Consider the following 22,419-nt stretch of genomic DNA (forward strand, 5'->3'; position numbering starts at 1 on the left):
GCTGCATGGTTCCCATTAGAGCCACTGGTATTTAACCATTTAAATCCACGAAATCCAGGCACTGGTTATCAAGTGTGTAAATCACAGATTTACTAACAGATTCAGAATGTCCAATCTGTCAGTTCTCTCTGCTACCAGATTCCGTGGATCTCAGAATTCCTCAGTTTTCATTGTCAGAAAGTACCCCCTGTATCCCAAACTGGACCCAAAACCCTTCAGAGATTGCATCAGGGGGAAAAAGCAAAGATAAGTTATTTTAAATTACTTTGCTTTGGTTTGTATTTTGCTTTATATCCTTACACTACGTCATTACATGTTTTAAAATATTCTTAACCACTTATTTATCAGATATATTTAATTTTTACTAAACAGCATACCTTGCTGCTTTTATAGCTTTGCAAAGCACTCAGGGAATTTTAGGAATGGTCTTCTCACTGAACCTGAACTTGTACAAACACTATTACTGCTTGGACCATGCACTGGAGTCTGGGACACTGACGGCCAGTGTTATTGTCCGTATACATTGTGACAGGTCAAGTATGTATGGGGCACTACATTTGATAATTCCAGATGGGTGGATTAAGCCAGCAGGTTTGGCCAAATGTAAGTATAATTTCTGGGTTAAGTAAATTTGCAGCTTTTATCAAATAAGACATTATTGTAAATGGTTGATGTTGATTTTCTACCGTTGAGTTTCAGTAAGTTATGAGTTAGTAAGTTTGCAGATGACATAAAGATTGGTGGTGTTGTAAACAGTATAGAAGGTTGTCATGGGTTTCAACAGGGCATTGATAAGATGCAGAGCTGGGCTGAGAAGTGGCAGATGGAGTTCAGTCTGGAAAAGTGTGAAGTGATACACTTTGGAAGGTAGTATAAGGTAAATGGCAAGATTCTTAAGCCATGTGCAGGAACCCAGAGGGATCTTGTGGGACGTATCCATAGATTCCTCAAAGTTGCCGTGTAAGTTGACAGGCTGGTTAAGAAGGCGTGTGGTGTGTTGCCCTTCATTAGTCAGGGGACCTAACTCAAGAGATATGAGGTAATGTTAGGGTTCAGATTAGACAAATAGTTTGTATTCGATGCTGGTTGCCTCCTTTGAGATTCAAGATTCAAGATTGTTTTATATCATTTCCAGTACACAAGTGTAAAGGAGAACAAAATAATTGTTACTCTGAATCTGATACAGCACAAAAAACACAATAAAACACAGAACACAATAATAAAAAGACACAATAAATATAAAACATAATATAGCTTATATAGTTAGATTGATTGTATGTCTGTAAGGTGATGCTAGGCACAGGAATGGCTGCACATAGGGTGATTGACAGGAAATGGTAATGTGGTGGTGGCTGAGGGTGTGGATGCATGATTATTGAGTGGAGGTGTTGATCAGCCTACCACTTGGGGAAAGTAACTGTTTTTAAGTCTGGTGATCCTGGCATGGATGTTACATGCCTCCTCCTTGATGGGAGTGGGACAAAGACTTCATGAACAGGTGGGTGGGGTCCCTCATGATGTTACTGGCCTTGTTCTGACACCTTTCTGTATTATAGGAGGGATGTGGATGATTTAGAGAGGGTACAGAGTGTATTTACCAGAAATGCTGCCTGGATTAGAGAATGTGTCTGGTGAAGAAAGGTTTAGCAAGCTAGGATTTTTCACTTTTGGGGTGAAGGAGGATGAGAGGTGATTTGATAGAGGTGCATAAGATAAGAGGTGTTGATAGATTGGACAACCAGTGCCCTTTTCACAGAGTGGAAATTGCTAATACGAAAGGCCATAATATTAAGGAGATTGGTGGGAAGTATAGATGGATGTCTGAGGTACATTTTTCAAACAAAGTGTGGCGAGACCATGGAACATGCTGTCTGGGATGGTGGTAGAGGCAGATACTGTACATTAGGGATACTTAGGAGACTCTTGCATAGGCACATGGATGACAGGAAAATGGAGGGCCATGCAGGAGGGAGGCATTAGATTGATCTTGGAGTAGGTTAAAAGGTCGGCATGTCATCATGGGCCGAATGGCTTGTACTGTGCTGTACTTTTCCACGTTCTATTCCAGCTCAGATTAGTGAAAGCTTGGTAGAGAAATCCAGGTCAATACTTTTCTTTCCTCCCAAGACCAAGGCACTGAGCCAAATTACAATGAATTTCGATCCCAGAGCAGTTAATTCAGATCAAAGTATCAAACTAGTTCTAGATCACAAAACTGACAGTCAAAAATAGGATGTTACCTGGGTGAATCACTCTCCCAGTGGGACCACAATGTACTATAAAGGAGCCATTTTCAGGTGCAAGCTCTTGGACAGCCCATTAGTCTCGGTCAGAAACGTCCTGAAGAGAATGGATCAAACTGCTGTGTTTATTAAGATGTGCTCACTTACTGAGTATTCAGAACCTGATCTCCTCTTGCAGGCGACATTATGCTCCAGAAAAGGCTGCATGCAAAGTATCGTGGCCCAGTTAGAGTCAGAAAGTGAAGACATACATCAGGTCAGTAATGAATCATTTTGTTCACATAATTGGGTAAGTCTGCAATGAATTTAACTGTACATTTTATCAGAAAAATGCTTTCATTACTGGACAATAAGATACTGTAATTATCACAGTGTTGTTAGAGTGTTTTTGGGGTTAGGACATATAAAAAAATAACTTTAGCCACCAATCTTCAGATCTGTATATAGACAGTAGATTAAATTTAAAATGCAGCTCTGAACAATGGGTTCCTATGAACCATGAACCACAGTTAATTGGAAGACCTGACAATGCTGATTTAAACTCATAATTCGGGTGTCTTTAGTATGGGTGGGGAGAGTGCAGTGTGAAGGTTGTGTTTAGTTCAAAGGAAGTATTGTGGATGCTTTGTAAATATGTAATAGTCCTGAATTGTCCTTTGATCTTTAGCATATAAAATGTGTTGTGTTGGGTCAAGCAGGCCTTTTTCCTCAGAAAGGGTCTCAATATGATGCCTGCTGTGACTCATTTTGTTGAATAAAGAGACTACTTCATATCTACTGTGGCAGCGTGTTTGTACCCTTGAGCAAGGCACTTAACCACACATTGCTCTAGTGTCTGTGCGAAGAGTGGCGCCCCACACAGACTTCCAATCTGCGCCATGTAAGGCATGAAAATGCCCGACGCAGGCCTCTCATGGTCTGAGTCAATGTTCCCCCTCTCATATCTACCAGTACTTCTCTCCAGTGACTTCATTCATGTAATAAGGGTCACAGAAGCAGTCAACTAGATCCATTTCACCCACCTCTGCTTTTCTGCCTTTGTGGTCCATATGCAAAAGAATTATGTTAATCTTCGCATTTCATCATTCAACTTGGACTTTTCCTTCGCACGGGAAAGTGCAAGCTGGGTTCAAAGGGGCAAAAATGAGTGATCACTGTATTTAACTTCAATGGACCATTCAAAAAGAGGTAGATTTAAAACCAAAGTCTGTCTTGAACTTACCCTGTTTTCACTACATGGATTAGCTTGAAGATCAGCTTTAGTATTCAGGCAGTTTGGATTATAAACAGATATCAACTGGAATCAAATCCATTTGCAGGGTTTTGGAAATATGTGGCTGGAATTTGGACTTAACTCTATTACAATGCTAAAGATATGCTGTGTTTAGCACTAACATCCGCTTGAGAGTCATGGAGAACTTTGTAAATCTGAGCAAAAAATAGATTGAACCAGCTCTATGGTATTTCACTAAAAGGACACCAGAGTGGTATCTATCAACAGCTTAGCCCTGTGCTCCTGATACATGGGCAGGTCGCTCGAAGGATCTACTAGTGAGCTTGCTCCTGGGCCTGACCAAGACAGCCACCCACGGGTCCAGGTGGCGGACAGTCGAGGGCTCTGCTCAGGCTGATCACCTGTCCCTCTTCTGCGGATACTTTTATGCCCGGGTGTCCTTGGAGAGGGAGCATGCAGTCACGATGGGTACAATGGGGTATTTCCAGGAATGATGGGCTCCCCTAGGGAATTGACTGTTTTATAGACAGTAATAATCATATTTTAATTTGAATCTGTTCACTGCCTTGTAAATACTTGAAGTTTGTATTTTGTGTATTTTTTATGTAAATAAGCTTTTGTAGTTTTGTTAAAAAAATTGCCATGATGATGCTGGGAAATTACTCTTATGGAGGCCATGGTGGCTGCATGAAAAGTTGGCATGGAGAATGAAGGAATAAATGGGAGAAAGGGAGCATGGTGATATCCTGTGTGTTTGGGCACCCCGCTCATTACCATCTGACCCTGATCAACTGCTGGGTAGTGCCAAGCTACTGTGAGGTATAGGCTGTCCAAATGGCTGCAGCCAGTGAAGGCAGCACCACTGGATTATTTTGCAGAGTGGTATGATAGCGTAGCAGTTCGCGCAACATTTTACGGTGCTGGCGTGAAGATCAGGGTTCAATTCCCACCGCTGCCTGTAAGTAGTGTGTACATTATTCCCATGACCACGTGGGTTTCTTCCGCGTTTCCAATTTCCTCTCACATTCCAAAGGTTAGGTTTAGGCTTAGAAAGTTGTGGGCATGCTATGTTGGTGCTGGAAGTGTGGTGACACTTGCCCAGCACAGTCCTCTCTGATTTGATTCGATGCAAACAATGCACTATAATATACATGTGATAAATAAAGCTAATCTTTATCTTTAATGCCGACCAATAAAAATTCAGACTGGAAGATATGGCACACAAGAGATCAGTATCACAGGACAGATTTATTAACTGCTGTCTCATTTCTGATCTCCACACCATTCTCTGGAGGCAAATGGGGAAGGTTGCAGGCCCACACTAAAGCTCCATTCTCTGGCAGCGGTAGATGAATCATGTGACCTGTGATGTCATTAGGTGTGCGACTGGGCCAAGGTTTGCTGAATCAGCCACAATAATGCATTGGCCATTTTCCAAATGGATATGATTTCACACAAAACTTAACTCTAACATGACTTACACTAGCTAAAACTTTGAAGCCTGATTTGCGTAAAATGTAGAAATGAGTCCAATTTCCAAGATATGGATTCAAAGCAGGATAATCTTAAAATATTATTATTTATGGAATCAGTCACTTTTTAATAAAGCTTCAGATAGTGATTTAGCTTTACGTTCTTGCCTTTATCTACATAAGAAATCAGTGTTAAGAACAATTTGATTTATGAATTAGAACATTTATAATATGCTTCTGCATGGACTAGATGGGCTGAAGGACCTGATTCTGTGCTGTACTTTTTTAGGCCTTTATATGTCCCTAAGACTAGAAGAAATCAGAGCAGAATTAGGCCATTTGGTTCATCGAGTCTGCTCTGCTATTCAGTCATGTTGATTTTTTTTCAACTCCATTCTCCTCCCTTCTTCCCACGACCCTTAACCATACCCCCTTATTCAGTCAAGATCCTCTACCTTAAATACACCCAATAACTTGTCCTTCAGAGCCCTCTGTGGAAATAACTTCCACAGATTCTCCACCATATGGATGATGAAATTCCTCCTCCGTTTTAAAGGGGTGTCCCTTTATTCTGAGGCTAAATTGGATCCTAGAAGCATCCTTTTCATGTCCTCTTATAGATGCAGCGGTGTGAGTCAACTTGATAATTTAGCCAAAGGGCAAAGATTGTATATATGACTCCTCGTGAATGGTCAGGCTAATGAAAACCTAGTCTGAGGCTATTTGCTAGTCAGCACCTCATAGGATTGGCTTTACTCAGTGTGTAACATCCATGTCCTGTTCCAGGTTGTGGCGAGTATTTTGAGGAACCTTTCATGGAGAGCAGATGTCAACAGCAAGAGGATCCTACGGGAAGTTGCGAGCGTCAGTGCACTGATGCGGTGCGCCCTCAAAGCAAAAAAGGTGCGTTCTCAATCAACTAGCTCACAATTCATTGCTAGTCTGGGTGTTCAGTAAAGTATGTTGTGAATAAGTGCAGGGAAGTGTATGGTCATGCACTTTGGTAGGAGGAATAAACGCCTAGACTATTTTCTAAATGGGGAGCAATTCAGAAATTGGTGGAGCAAAGGGACTTGGAAGTCGCTAATTTGCAGGTTGAGTTGGAAGTAAGGAAGGCAAATGCAATGTTAGCATTCTTTTCCAGACGACTAGAATGTAAAAGCAAGGGTGCAATGCTGAGGCTTTATAAGGGATTGATCAGACCGCATTTGGAGTACTGTGAAAAGTTTTGGGTCTCATATCTATGAAAGAATGTGCTAGCGTTGGAGAGGCTCCAGGGGAGGTTTATGAGAAGAATCCTGGAAATGAAAGGATTAAGGTATGAGGAGCTTTTGATGGTGCTGGGCCTGTACTCACTGGTGTTTAGAAGACTGAGGGTGGGATCTCATTGAAACCTAATGAATATTAAAAGGCCTAAATGGAATGGGCATGGAGTGGAGTAGGGGAATCTAGGATCACAGGACAAAGCTTCACAATATAAACCCTTTAGAATAGGGATAAGGAAGACATTGTTTAGCCAGAGGATGTTGAATTTGTGGAAGTGCCACAGTTAGTGTGAAGACCACGTCATTGGATATATCTGAAGCAGAGGTTGATAGGTACTTAATTAGTAAGGGCGTCAAAGGCTATAGGGAGGGAATGGTCTTTCATTGGGCTAGAAGGGCCTGTAACCTTTCTGTATCTCTAAATAAAATAAATTAATGTTGGAAGAAGACCATCAATTCTCATTGATGGGTCAGTGGTGGAAAGTATGAGCATTTTTTTAGTTCCTTGTTGTCCACATCCCAGAGGATATACTGTATCCTGGTCCCACCGTATTGATGCAATACAACAATGGCAGCCAACGGCTATTCTTCATTAGGAGTTTGAAGCCATTAAGCATATCATGAAAGACTCTAATAAACTTCTACAGAGGTACTGTGGAGAGCACTGTCTGTAATGGAATTGCCAATGCACAGGCTTGTGAGAGGGCTGTAGACTTAGCCAGCTCATCAGCGGCACAAGCCTCGCCACCTTCGAGGACGTTTTCCGAAGGTGGTGCTTCAGTAAAGCAGCATCCATCATAAAGGACCCTCACCATCCCAGATACACCCTCTTCTCATTACTACCATCAGCGAGGAGGTACAGGAGCCTGAAGACCAACACTAATGTTTCCCCTCCGCCATCATTTTTTTCAATGGTCCATGAACTCACGATCGCTACCTCGGTATTCCCTCTTTTGCGATATTTATTTATTTTATTGTCACGTATAGTGACTTGTTTAGAGTGCACTGTAACGCTAATGCAAAACAACACATTTCATGACTTAATTCAGTGGCAATAAACCCGATTCTGCTTTTGATTCTGTTTTTGACTATATGTTAGATTAAGCATTCCCAATGTTTTTAATGCCATGGACCAATACCAGTAATTAAGGGGTCTGTGAGCCGTAGGCTGGGAATTCCTGTTCTAGATGGATCGATAAGGAGATGACATAATAAGGAGATAAATTACTACACATTGTGGGGAATTAGTACATGTACTGGGAGGGAAATCCCTGGGCTGAAACAAATCTATATGCCAATGTCATGTTCAGTAGCAATGCAAAACAAAATGCATATAATATCGTAAATATAAAGTTGTCAGATTAGTGAGACTGCTGTTTGAATTCTCTCACAATTTACAAGAGAAGAATTCTGATCCAGTGGGCATAGCAGATAAGCGGTACAAGATTGATTCAAAGTTCTGAGCATAGGTTAGAGACATTGGGCTCTTTACAATTGCAACAGATTATGGGTGTATAAAGGATATTAAATAGCATAGAAAAGCTAAATCTAAAGCAATGCACACAAAATGCTGGAGGAACTCAGCAGGTCAGGCAGCATCGATGGAAATGAACAAACAGACAATGTTTCAGGCTGAGACCTTTCTTCAGGACTCAAAACCAATAGTTTAAATTTAACCATATTGACATGGTAGTTGAGATGGATATAAATCATGAAAAAAAAAGATCATGGGGTTGTCTAGAGAAAATTTCCTCAAGAAATTAATGTCCTATTGAAGGGTCTTGGCCCAAAACATTGCCTGTTTATTCCTTTTCATTGATGTTGCCTGACCTGCTGAGATTTTCCAGCATTTTGTGCATGTTGCTCTGGATTTCCAGCATCTGCAGCATCGCCTGTGTTCACAAGAAATGAATGCTTTAATAAAGCTCCAAGAGGAGTCGTAAGAACAAGAACACAGAGATTTCCAAAAGCTTTAAGGGTAGATCTGGCTGGTCGAGCTACATAGGATTGAATGTCACTGTCTTGCATGATTCTGTGAACTCACATTCTGAATTTTGTGTTTTCATATTTCTCTCAAGGAATCAACACTCAAAAGCCTGCTGAGTGCCCTCTGGAACCTGTCAGCTCACAGCACCGAGAACAAAGTCGCAATCTGTTCTGTTGAAGGGGCACTGATTTTCCTCGTGGGTACTCTGACCTATAAATGTCAGAGCAATTCACTTGCCATTATTGAGAGTGGTGGGGGTATTCTACGGAATATTTCCAGTCTTATTGCAACAAATGAAGAGTACAGGTAACATTATCTTCTTAAAAATGGAAGTTAGGGTTGTGTGGTACAGTTAACTAATGTCTGAATACATTGGCCACTGTCAAAGGTTTGTAAATCTATCTCTGTCTGCTGTAAAAGGCAGGATCTTCCAGTGGCCACTCATTTCAATTTGATTTTCTATTTCTCATTCCAACATGCCCGTCTGCGGACACCTCTACTACCATGATGAGGCCATACTCAGGTTGGAGGAGCAACATCTCATATTCCATTTGGTGGCTTCTGACTTGATGGCATGAACATAAATTTCTCTAACTCCTTGTAAATTTCCCTTCTCTCTTTTTAGATAACCCATTCTTTTCTCTCTCTCTCACCCTTTCTCTTCTCCTCACCTCCCCATCTCCTCCCTCATGGTGACCCTCCTCCTTCCCTTTCTTTTATGGTCCACCATCCATGCCTATTAGCTTCCTTTTTTCTCAGCCCCTTTACCTCTTCCACCTAAGACTTGCCAGCTTCTGACTTCAACCCCCTACCTCACCCACCCACCTGGTCTCATCTATCATCTTCCAGCTTGTAATCCTGTCCCTATCCCCACTTGTTTATTCTGGCTTCTGTCCTCTTCCCTTCCAGTGCCGTTGAAGGGGCTTTGCCCAAAAACATCGACTGTTTACTCCCCTCCAGCACTTTGCATGTGTTGTTCAAGCATCTGCAGAATCTCTCACGTTTGTGAATTCAGGCCCTATTCAGGATGTGATGTTGAGGCTCTATAAGGCACTTGTGAGATCACAAGTATTGTGTGCAGTTTTGGGCTCCTTATTTTAGAAAGGATATACTGACATTGGAGAGGGTTCAGAGAAGATGCACAAGAATGATTCCAGGAATGAAAGGGTTACTGTATGAGGAACGTCTGGCAGCTCTTGGGCTGTATTCTCTGGAGTTCAGGAGAATGAGGGGGATCTCATAAAAACATTCCAAATGTTAAAAGGCCTGAACAGATGAGATATGGCAAAGTTATTTCCCATGGTAGGGGATTCTAGGACAAGAGGGCATGACTTCAGGATTGAAGGACATCCATTTAGAACTGAAATGCGGAGAAATTACTTTAGTCAGAGGTGGTAAATCTATGGAATTTGTTGCCACGAGAGGCTGTGGAGGCCAAGTCATTGGGTATATTTAAGGCAGAGATAGATAGGTTCTTGATTAGCCAGGACATCAAAGGGTATGGGGTGAAGGCGAGGGAGTGAGGATGACTGGAAGAATTGGATCAGCCCATGATTGAATGGCGGAGCAGACTCGATGAGCCAAATGGCCTACTTCTGCTCCTATATCTTATGGTCTTATTCCAACACAAAATTCTAGTCTGAGATTCCAAAGCAATCCTATGGGAGAGTTGCTATACATGAGGTCCTATGTGTAAATGGACAATTGACCTGAACCTTCTTTTGTCCACTCAGGTAGGTATAAAAAGATACATGACCCTCTTTTAAAGAAAACAGTAGGAATGTTCTCCTGGAACAATCTTGCACGCACATATATCTTTCAACAACACATAATCGAAATCTAGGCATCATCACATTCCAGGTCATTCAGATTATGCAGTCCAGATGAAGGGTTTTGGCCCGAAACATCAGCTCCTTATTCCTCTCCAATAATGCTGCCTGACCTGCTGAGTTCCTCCAGCATTCTGTGTGTGTGTTATTCTGGATTTCCAGCATCTGCAGAATCTCTTGTGTTTATCTTCACTTTACCATTCATTTGAGCTTCCCACCTGCAATCTGGATGCTGCATTCACTACATTATAAATGTGACACTACTGAATGATACTTGATTGGCTGTAAATCCCAAAAACTCCTGAGGCTGTGAACAGGATGATAGGAATCCAAGTTTTTGTTCTTTTTATTAACTGAACTTCACACTACACAAGCATTAGCACAAACTGACAGCTCGATGGTTCAGATCATTGATTTCTTCAAGTACCAACAAATATAAATAACATGTCCTCACTTTACGCAACAAGTACCACCTTTTTAAGGTCCTTCCCTATGATGTTCACAATTTATAAAATCAATTAATAGATTAGTGAAGTATAATATCCAATTGAGCTTTTAGATGTGACTTTTTTATGCTTTAAGATCTATTTATGTTATACCATGCTGGAAAATACAACATAATAAAGCCTGCTGAAGGGTCTTGGCCCAAAACGTCAACTGTACTCTTTTCCATAGATGCTGCCTGGCCTGCTGAGTTCCTCCAGCATTTTGTGTGTATTGCTTGGATTTCCAGCATCAGCGGATGTTCTCTTGTATGTAATAGAGCCATTGCTACACCAATAACAATTCGCCAGACTTAAGAGAAGTTTGGATAGTTTGAGTCATTAAGTACTACAATAGAAATAGGCCCTTTGGCCCATCTAGTCCTAGCCCTGTTAATCTGCCACATACTATCTACTCTCACCTGGACCACAGTAATGAGTAGTGTTTTAGAGCATATGTTACGTAATTGACTGATAATTAAACATGAGTACTCCAGTAGATACTGAAAGGAAAATATTCATATCAAGTGAAACCTGCTATCTGTACAGTTCAGGACTGAAATCTACTGTGAGCAGATTGCTTTTTTGGTCTGTGCAGAGACTCATGAGAATACAAATCAAATTCCTAAAGTAATTTCTTGCCAGTAGCATACAGGATGGTATATATAGAGAGAGACAGGCTCCTGAGCAATAAATAGTCCGGTCCAGGCTATCAGTAATACTACCAACACCAGTGTAAAGGGTACAATGAGCTTGCTTTACAATGTTCTCTTCAATGGAAAGAGATATTGCACCGGATAGATTTATCCATGGGACCAATGAGTCACTTGATTTTTCTGCACAGTGGAAATGTAAAGGGCATTAATATCAATGCGATTGAATTGAAAATAAAGCAAAAGACAGCTTGTTGGAAAGCGTTGAGAAAATAAAAGGCTATTTCAGTCATTATTGAGGCCTGCTGATTTCCTCTGGCATTTTGTGTGTATTATTAAGTTCTGTCTAATTGTGTCTCATGTCATGCCCTTTAAAAATATAAATATTCCTAAATATTGACCAGATTTTGTGGTTGGAATAACATTAACAATAACTTAGGGATTCCAGCAGATGGATAATTAAATGCGACAATCTGAACCAGACTCAGGTTTAATGTCACTGGCATATGTTGTGAAATTTGTTGACTTTGCGGCAGCAGTACAATGCAATACATGATAATATAGAGAAAAATAAGTAAATCGATTAGAGTAAATATATAGATATATATAGCTGATGTTTCGAGTCAAGTCTCTTTATCTGCTCACCCAGCATTCAATGTTTCCTTCAGTATTTGTTTGTGTTGGTCTGGACTCCAGAAGCTGCAGTCTCTTGTGTCTGACAAAAAATTCAGTCTCTTAAAGAAATTGCTGTAAAATATCATGAACATACTACTACTACAACTACTACGTCGACTCAGGCCTAGGGGGCCGGCGTTGGGCATGATGATGGACTCTCCACTTCTCCCTCTCCCTCATCAGTGTGTTCAGTTCATCTACATTAGCCGCGCCACTATCTTCTAGGAGCGTGTTGACCATAGTCTTGAGAGGGCGCCCAGGGTTCATCCTCCCATGCTTGGGCTCCCATATGATGACTAGGCTGCCAGGTAGCTCGGGGTGGCGTAGACAGGACCCCGCTAGTTGCAGTCTTCTCGCTTCAATTTTAGTGGAGAGCATCGGTAGGTTGTATATAACATAATACACTGTTATATGAGGTATAATTGTTCCCCCTCACCCTGGGCCTTAATTAATGCTTAACCTTAATATTATTTAAACAACAAAGAAAGGGCAGCAGAAATTTACTGGGACGTTGTCTGGTCTGGAGAAGAATAATTCTGAGGAATGATTGGCAAGTCTGAGGTTGTTTTCTTTAGAATAAAGGGAACTGAAGGAAAATTTGCCTGAGGTGTATAATATATTTTTCCAAGGTGAACAATTGTGAATTATTATCCCTTACACAGAAACAAGAGGACAAAGAACTGTTAATTGTTGGAAGAGTTAGGCAGGAACTGGAGAATTTATTTGCTCTTACTCAGTGAATGGTGGACTATGAGACTCCCTGCCTGAAATGGTGGTAGAGACATAAAAAAACTCCTAACCACATATAAAAAGTACCACATGACCTACTGGGTAAGCATGGGCACTGTGGGCTGTATGGCCTCTCATTGAGCTGTAAGTTTCTAAGAAATGGACTATTCCTGTACTTTCGTAACCTTGCTTTAAAATGTAAACACTTTTGGATTGCTTTCTGTTGGCTAGCTGTTGTACCATTAAAATCAAACGCTTCAATCTGTTAACTTTATCTTTTAGGCAAATTCTCCGTGACTACAACTGCCTGCAGACCCTCTTGCAACATTTGAAGTCCCACAGTTTGACCATTGTCAGCAATGCTTGTGGGACCCTGTGGAACCTTTCAGCTCGAAACTCAAAGGACCAGGAACTGCTGTGGGACCTGGGGGCTGTCAGCATGCTGAGGAACCTGATCCATTCCAAACACAAGATGATAGCGATGGGAAGTGCAGCTGCCCTGAGGAACCTGTTGACTAACCGCCCAGCGAAGTACAAGGATACCACCATGATATCCCCGGGCTCTTGCATGCCCTCTTTGTACATGAGGAAGCAGAAAGCTCTGGAGGCCGAGCTCAATGCTAAACATTTAACAGAGACTTTCGACAGCATTGAGAAACTTAGCCCAAAGCATTCCAATATCAACAAGCCGCTTAGACACATTGAAAGTCTGGCCAAGGACTATGCTTCAGACTCTGGATGCTTTGATGATGACGAGGGTCCCAATATACCAACTGGATTAGAAACTGGAGGGCTGTCCATGTTGTCCATGTATCTCAACTCCTCCTTCCTTCAAGGGCAAGCCGTGTCCCGGTGCCGTAGTACTGGAAGATGCTCCGAGTCAGAAAGGGATCTTGACGGGAAACAAATGGATGCTCAGAAATTCAATCCTGCCACTGACAATGTGTCGATTGCTGCAGAGAGACTGGTCAACCAAATATCCACCACTGTGGCCAGAATTGACAAGATAGTGGAAGATATGTCGAACATGCACACCTCCTCAGAAGACAGCTTCAGCCTTAGCTCAGAAGATCAGTGCCTCGACTGGCAGTCTGCCTTAGATGACCTGAATGAACCCAGGACAAAGTCTTCATCACCCCGTCACCTTGCAGACACTGTTAACTTAGGGAGACGGGAGACTCGTGGGAAAATGCAAGGCATCTTGGGTGCCAGGACAGACTACGCCAACTTATCAAGTGATAGTCTGGAGTGTTCTAATAGCACTGGTGAAGTTGACACAAAAAATCACATGAGCTCATCCAAGGAATCCTCAAGTACAGAGCAGAAGGAAGAACTTCCTATGTATCAGAAAAGACCGACTAATCTGGAGCTAAAGAATGGAGAGAGCCATCAGATGGATAGAAAAGATTCTGATGGACAGCCAAGTTCCAGAGAATCCGGTACTTCATGGAATGATGTCTGGGGGTTAAGAAAAGCTGATGAGATAAGCAAGAAACAATTTTCACCCCTTTATGAAAGGACCCACATGTCTTCGGTCACAACAAGAAGCAGTCCTAGCCCAAGCCCAGGAAATTCCCTGACCCCTCAGAGTTCATCGAGCAGAAAACAGGCGTGGGTGCATCCTGGGCTTTCACAGAGTACTAGAGATTTGAGTCAAGGCCTCTCCAGCACATCTGCTTGTACACCGGTCTCCAATGACCAGGAAACTTTACAAACTTACTGTGTGGAAGATACCCCAATTTGCTTTTCACGTTGCAGTTCATTGTCATCCCTATCATCTGCTGAAAATGCTCTGGATGTACAAATTGGTAGTGAAAATGATGTTGACAGTGATTCTTCCCTGGAAATAATTGGCATAGAGAAAGAATCACCACTGTCAGCCGAAAAGCCTATAAGTGATGAGTCTATAGCCACAGAAGAGATGCAGCTCAAGTCCAGTGATCATTCATTTAGCATTGCATCCCAGCCTATTGAAATACCTTGTCCAAAGCATGAAAAATTTTTGATAAGGAAAAGAGCTGCTTCCAGAAATATGGATTCCAGTCCTTCGAGTCCGTCTGACAATTATTTGCAAGAAACCCCGCTGGTTTTAAGCCGGTGTAGTTCAGTCAGTTCACTTGGAAGCTTTGAAAGTCCATCAATAGTCAGTTCCATTCAAAGCGACCCCTGCAGTGAAATGGTAAGCGGTACAATCAGCCCTAGTGATTTACCCGACAGCCCCGGGCAAACCATGCCTCCAAGTAGAAGTAAAACCCCATTGCTGGACCAGTTGGAAAAAGATGCCAGCCAAGCCAATAACCAATGGGACAGTGAGATGAAGAAACACATGGATATCAATGAATTCAAGGAGCGTTTCCAACTTCCTCCAGACATTGACACAATGTTGTACTTCACGCTGGAGAAACCAAATGAAAACTTCTCATGTGCGTCAAGCCTAAGCGCGCTGACCCTTCATGAGCCCTATATACAGAAGGATATTGAACTAAAGTTGATGCCTCTTCTCCAAGAAAAGAGCTGTTTCAACTGTCTGGCACAAGAAAAGAGAGAAGACATCAGGGAGGAACGGAGCGCTGATGGAATGGAGAAAACTGACAAGTTGGATAGCATCTTGGAGAACTCTGACGACGACATTGAAATCCTGAAAGAATGTATAAACTCTGCGATGCCAACCAAGTTCAGAAAAGTGAAGACCTCACTCATTTCCGGCTTGTCCACTCAAGTGTTGCAATCGAAGAAGTCGCTCCCGCTGCCCGTTTACATGCTGCTGCCAGCTCATTCTCAGCTGGATCCAGCTGGGCACAGCACCTCCAAAACTGACACCCTCAGAGAAGATTCCTCATACTCAGATTCTGTTGAAGGTACGCCGGTCAACTTTTCCAGCTCAGCCTCTCTCAGTGACGAGACACTGGAGTATCCTCAAAGGGAGTCTCCCACCGTGGCAAAAGTTCAACCTGAAATAACTGAGAGAAGAGAACTGATTCCTGCGGAAGGACACAACACTGATGACCTAGAAGTGCCAATATCGATCAGAATGCATGATAAAAGCCTTGAACAAGGGAATAAATACAATTTAAATAGAAACGAAGTGTGTCCCCATTCCAGCTCAATCCCAAGAGCTCAATTGCATTTTAATGTCAACCAAAGGGAGGTTCCTAAAAGAAATCAGAACTCTCTACCTCTGCAACAGTGTCAAAGCCACAATGTTTCTGGATTCCAGTCAGGATTGACTACAAAGGTCTTAAGGAAGGAACAAAGTACACCAAGGCACCTGGTGAAATTGGATAAAAAGGAAGACAATTGTAAGAGTGCAGACGATGGTGAGCAAAGAATGGACATTTCTGGTGGAGAATACATTCATGGAAACTATGCCTTTCAGTCCATGCGCCACACTACTCCCACTGAAGAGGCTGTTTATTGCTTTTATGAAAATGAATCTTTAGATAGGTTAGGTGTCTCAAAACAGAAAAACGGGCTGAAAAATGACTATGAGGAAAATGTCATCAACCAAAACATAGAAACAAAGAATGAACCAAACCACAACTATAAGACAACTACAAAGTTCAAAAATGCTGGTGTAGTCAGTAAGAATGAGCGGGCGCTAATTACAGATGAAAGCCCGCTTTGCTTCTCCTTTAGTTCCTCGCTGAGCTCGCTGAGTGACGTGGAGTTGGAGGACTTTCAAACGAAGACTCGCAAGTCATTTGTAAAATCGAGGAAAAAGTCTCAAAGTTCCACTTCCAAATCTTTCAGCAATGGATACTCATCCATGCCAACAACAAGGGATAGCTCCCCAAGCTCACTGAGTTATGATTCAGAAGACGATCTCCTGCAGAAATGCATCAGCTCAGCAATGCCAAAGAAGAGGAAACATTCTTCAAAGCAGAAATCTGAGAAGTCTGCAAAGCAAAGCCAAAAGGGTAACGCGCAAACCCACACTGGTGTGAACATTGCCTGGGATTTGCAGCAGAGGAACGATACAAGCCGAGACCTTTGCAGCTCGTTGTCAGATCTGACATCTCCTGACCTGGAAAGTATCGAGTGGAAAGCTATTCAAGAAGGTGCCAATTCCATAGTCACTAGTTTGCATCAGGCAGCAGCCTGTCTTTCAAGAGAACCTTCCTCAGAATCGGATTCTATTCTATCGTTTGTGTCAGGGTTGTCCATTGGGTCAACACTCCACTTTACGCTCGAGAGGAAGGACAAGAAAAGGACACAGAAAGAGCAAACCCACGACTTAGAGGGTGCCGACTGTGCTGCTAAGCAAGGGAAGAAAGTAAATGATCACAAAGCAACTGCAGGTAAATCCTCCAACACTAACAAAGGTTCAAACATACCTAAACAACCATCCCGGGCAGTAAGCTTACCTGTGATCTTCAGAGGAAGGACTGTGATCTACATGCCTGATATGTTGAAAAAGTCCAATAATGCCAGCCTTTCTTCAAAGAAAACAATGCCCAAGAACAACACCTCCAGCAAAAATCCTAACCAGACTTTTAGGTCTCGAAGCTTGCACAGACCTGGACAAACAACAGAGAAAGCTGACACAACCCTGCCAAAACGAAGCGTAACTCCACCTGCAAGAATACCAAGGGGCCCTTCTAGGGGATCATCAAGGAACTCAACACCATCCAGGCAGCCCCAGAGGAATTTAACCACATCGGTACAGTCCAATAAGCAAGGAGCAAATGTAACAAAAACCAGCATAAATAAAATTGACCAGAAACCGAGACCACACGTCATTTCCTTGCCTTCCACTCCAAATATTAGGTCTCCATCAACAGGGAAAGTCATTCGAAGGTCACCAGTCCAAACATCGAACAGTCAGGTACCATGCAAGCAAGTAACTCCAGTGAAAAAGCTGCCGACCTTTCAAAGGAATGGTACTGCTATGCCGAATAAGAACCAAGATTCGAAGAAGGTCATGCCTCCAAACAGGCTGGACCTGGTGAGGATGTCCTCAGCAAAGTCGAGTGGCAGTGAATCAGATAAGTCCAACTTTGTGCGCCAGCTGACATTCATCAAGGAGTCCCCTGGCCTTCTCAAGAGGCAGAAGTCTGAAGCTTCTTCATCTGAGTCGGTCTCATCATTGTCTCAGTCTGCATCACCAAGGAGAAGCAAATCAGATTTTCAGGCAGCTGTCTTGCGTTCTACACAGTGCCAGGGCCTAAAGGTTGCTAAACCAGTCTCTAACATGAACGTGAATGAACGGAAGGCCGTGTGTAAAGAATCGGCGCTCCGGAATGAGAAGTTGTCGCGGAGACCGAGCTCAGAAAGCCCCTCGAGGCTCCCTGTGAAAAACAGTGCGGCCTGGAAGAATGAGCACTTTAAACGGTATTCATCGTCCCCTCACATCAACGTTTTACAGCGGGCAGCAAGTCCATCTTCCATTCGCTCGGCATCATCAGAATCCAGTGACAAGACCAGGAGCGAAGAGGAACCTCGAAGAGCTGAGAGACTTGCCAAACAAAACGAACAACAACTGAGAAAGAATCAGCCCAGCTTAAAGGGAACATGGCGAAGAATCAAAGATGAAGACATTCCATATTTTCTCAGCAACTCTCTCCCACCTTCTGCAATGGCACTGGTAAATAAATCAGAATCTGAGCCGCTGCCAGGCAAAATGGGAGCCATGGAAACGAGAACCAGTGATGCTTTCGTACAGACTGAAGATTTTCCAATTACAAAAACAAATTCAAGCACATCACCTACATTGGACCTTGTCCCTCACCTTCAACAAGCTATTCCCAGGAATATCAGGAGCAGGCCATTTATTGGGAAAAGCTTAGAGACTATATATGGTATCCACTCAGCCGAACAGGAATCTGATGCAGTGTTACTTATGAGGAACAATATAACCACATCCTCTGAGACTGAGAGCCACACTACAGCCCCAAGTCATATGCATTTCAATTCTAGTCGACATGGTTCTCCAAGTAGAGCTGCTCGAGTGACTCCTTTCAATTATATACCCAGCCCCAAGACAATAAAGTCAGACAGTGGATCTCTCCAGCCACCTCAGATTCGAGCACCTATTATTAATGAGAAAACAGTGGCTAAGGTGCAAAGCTGAAAGCCAAATAGAATAATGGCTTAAGTACTTGATTGTTTTGCATTTTTTCACTTTGAGTGGTAAAATCTATCAATGGTGCATTCATCCATAAATGTACGCCAAGCACAGCTTTAACTGAGGTACAAATGCATGCATCATATACTTTAGTTCTACCATCACCCATCTTATTATGGATTATCAATTGACTAGAAGACGTTACAAGGTGAAGTAGCTCCACCTGTGACATTATCTACAAAATTAACACTCATCTGTCACTACTAGTTGACTGCAACAAATGGTGATACACAGCAGCAAGTGATTCATTTGCACTTGTGAATATAAGAAAATGCATTGTTCCAAGGATAAGGTGTCATGCAAACTTTGATCAGTCTCATCTCAAGCTGGCCTCTGAAAATATTAGTTAACTAGTTAGGTGGCTAACACACATGATTAATCAGAGATTCTGAGGAGTTCATAATTGAGTTCCCTCCAGGAACAAAGATAATTAAAATCTATATATATCTATATATAAAGCTAATCATATTTGTAAATGTCCAATAATTGTTGCAGATTCAATGAATATTTCAACTTATATTAACAATTTTTGAAGGACCAATGTATCTATAATGAATTTGTTTGTCAGATAAGATCAAAGTTAACTCAGAAAAAAAAACTTAGGTTTGCCAAATACATCTGTACCATTTGATTACTGGAGAACTAATATTATTGGAGAACTAGTTAAAGAATTAGTCTTTTCCAGCCAGGGCTGTAGAAGTGGAAGGAGGGAAATGAGGAGTGAGCACTCTGTTTGACCTCAATAGAAGCCTACACTTGCCTCCTCTTACAAGGTGGCACTTTCTGACCGGGCAGCTTACAAGTGCAGGACAAACAAACTCAGAGCAAATACTGAATTAAAACATTAATAATTTGTTCCATGCCCATAATCAACAGACAATCATTAACACGCAAAAACAGGATTCTAAAAGGACCCTATCAATTTCCAACCATGACTACTTAAGTTTTTTAATGAAACTTACTTCTTGTGAATTTATTTAAGGTGTTTAATTGAGGTTTTTCTTTTCTTTATGTCTAATGTTACGAAGTTGTAAGGATTGGTCACAGGATTGGACCTGTATGAAGCTTTAACAGATTCCTTATCTAACCCAGATAGCAAACTGTTTAAGACTATAAGACCTGGAGCAGAATCAAAGCATTTGGCTCATCAAGCCTGCTCCACCAATCCATCACGGCTGATTTACTATCTCTCTTGACTCCAATCTCCTGCCTCCTTCCTGTAACCTTTGATGCCCTTGGCTTAGTACTAGCAGGGGTTAAAGATCTTGTGGTACAAGGAAGAGCCTAACATTGCCAAAGCAGATAAACAGAATGCTCATGTCTTGCTGAATGCAAAATGGCTTGCTTACTCAGGGTTCACTGCACTTCAAACTAATTAACTGCGTGTGATCTGAGAGACCATAATAAGGCACTAAAAGAACAGTTTTTATTTTCTTAAGCAATTTAGCGCAGATAATTAAGATAATTACAACCCAACACATTTGAATGGAAAGTACCATACTGAATGCATTTTGTTCCCAAATTTAATCTGCATTTATATCACACTGAAGATGGTGTAAAGTCAGTGGTCCATAGAATCTTGTCAGCTTTTGTTCAGTTAAACTACTCAATTCAAGGACTTATCTTGTATCTTTATCATTAATATGTACAGCAAAACTGCAGCAATGGTATCATTGAAAAAGCTTGTGTTTTCCTAGGGATAATGTAACAGGATCAATTTCACTCAATTTAAATGAATGCAAAGGCCATCATCTTTATTAAACCAATACCCGTATCTTTTATACACTCAACACACTTAGTTTACTGGAATATTACATGCACAAAGTAAGCTTGGATCATTGGCTATTTTAACAGTAGTTTATTGCCCGTAGTGCAAAGATACACACATTATGGGAAACTACTTTGATCTGTGGATAAAGAGAATACTTAGGGTTAATATCATCTCTGCTGATGTTCTCCATTGACTTCCACGAGAATTTAATTCTACACTCAGTGACCACTTTATTAAGCACACCTTCTTATTAATGCAAATATTTAATCAGCTGATCGTGTGGCAGTAACTCAATGTATAAAAGCGTGCAGATATGGTCTAGAGGTTCACATCAAATGTCAGAATGCAGAAGAAATGTTATCGAAGTGACTTTGACTGTCGAATGACTGTTGGTGCCAGACGGGGTGGTTTGAGTATCTCAGAAACAGTTGATCTCCTGGGATTTCACACACAACAGTCTCTGGAACTTACAGAGAATGGTGTGAGGAACAAAGAGAAAAGAATCCAGTGAGTGGCAGTTCTGTGGGTGAAAACATATGGTTAATGAGAGAGGTCAGAGGATAACAGTTAAATTGGTTCAAGCTGACAGGAAGGTGACAGTAACTCAACTAATCACGTGTTACAACAGCAGTGTGCAGATGAGCATCCCTGAATGCAGAACAAGTCAAACCTTGAAGTGGATGGGCTACAGCAGCAGAAGACTATGAACTTACATTCACTGGCTGCTTTATAAGTACAGGAGGTACCTGATAAAGTGGGGCCACTGTTGTATGTTTCCACTGCATTCTTGCCCAAGTGACTCCCTTCCTGTATAAGTGTATGCAATGAGAGCTGTAATGGCATCACAGTAGAGTCCAATTTACTTGTACCGAATGTTCAGAATTAACCAGTATTTCCTTGTTCACTAATCATAATGTATTAACATTCATTTGTGAATGAAATCATTCTTCATAAAACTGTACTTCCTGTTACATTTTGTCATTTTTATGTCAATTCTATTCCATATTTATTTCAGAATTATACTGTAAGCTGCCTACATAAACCAGTCAATGTCCTTAAGACTGCCATTAATGGTGAAGCTGTAGCCATTTGATTTTCATGTGTCTCAGCTTGTGTTGCAGGAATTTTTTTAAGGCGACCAAATCCATTTCTTTTCTTCCAAATGTTCTGTGACACTACAAGTACTACCAGTTGTCATACGAATACAAGAATGGAATGTGTTTAACATGTATAAATATCAGATCTGGGCACTTGTCCAACTGTCACTGTCCCACTTCACTGGAATATTGCTACTTAACTCTATAGGAGATAAAGTTGTTGGGGGGAAAAAGTGAGCTGTAGATTTCTATTTCTGTGTCTGGTTTCAAAACAGCTCGATGTCATACTTTTATTAAGGACAGCATTTTTCAAAGTCAAAATCGATTACCTGGATATTCATAAATGGTGATCTTTGTTTGAATATAAGTCACTTAAAACTTGCCTTCCTTAACATGTTATGGAAATCCTAGGCCTGTCGAGTTCTTTAAGTTGGCTTCAATGGCAATGGAACTGAAGTCTTTAAATGTATGATTGGTGTTTATCTTCAACCTTTAGAGAGAAAAAGCTCATTTTGAAGGACAAAATTTCATCTTCGACGCAGGCATGACTGACACATTGCCAATTATGTACAGTACAAGTATTACGTGTGTTTTTCGTTGGTATAACAAATACCAGACCCAGGCAGAAAAAGTATTTAAATGTTGTGCAAACAGAATGAAGATGGCATTGTTTGGCTACTGAGGAAGCCATTGGGTTAATGAAATCCCAGGACAACACCCAATGCTTTTTTATCACTGCCGTGGCAAAGGACTTTTACTGAACAAATATGCAAATAGGTACTTTTGCATATCAGAAAATTGTGGTGTATATATTTATAACAGTCATGTATTTCAATTGTTTGTCTCATTAAAAATATA

General features: G+C 41.5%; 1 protein-coding gene across 2 annotated transcripts in view; it reads left to right on the forward strand.

Moving 5' to 3' along the window:
- The window catches only part of apc2 (APC regulator of WNT signaling pathway 2), a 244,093-nt gene extending 221,674 nt beyond the window's left edge, over positions 1–22,419 (forward strand). For both annotated transcript variants that reach the window (XM_063032030.1, XM_063032031.1), the window contains 4 exons: positions 2,422–2,499; positions 5,736–5,852; positions 8,293–8,507; positions 12,852–22,419. In XM_063032030.1, the coding sequence (XP_062888100.1) occupies positions 2,422–2,499; positions 5,736–5,852; positions 8,293–8,507; positions 12,852–18,639 (6,198 nt within the window). In that variant the 3' untranslated portion in view covers positions 18,640–22,419. The remainder of the gene's footprint in view (positions 1–2,421; positions 2,500–5,735; positions 5,853–8,292; positions 8,508–12,851) is intronic.

Source organism: Mobula hypostoma, chromosome 24, assembly GCF_963921235.1.
Source record: "Mobula hypostoma chromosome 24, sMobHyp1.1, whole genome shotgun sequence".
Taxonomy (NCBI): Eukaryota; Metazoa; Chordata; class Chondrichthyes; order Myliobatiformes; family Myliobatidae; genus Mobula; species Mobula hypostoma.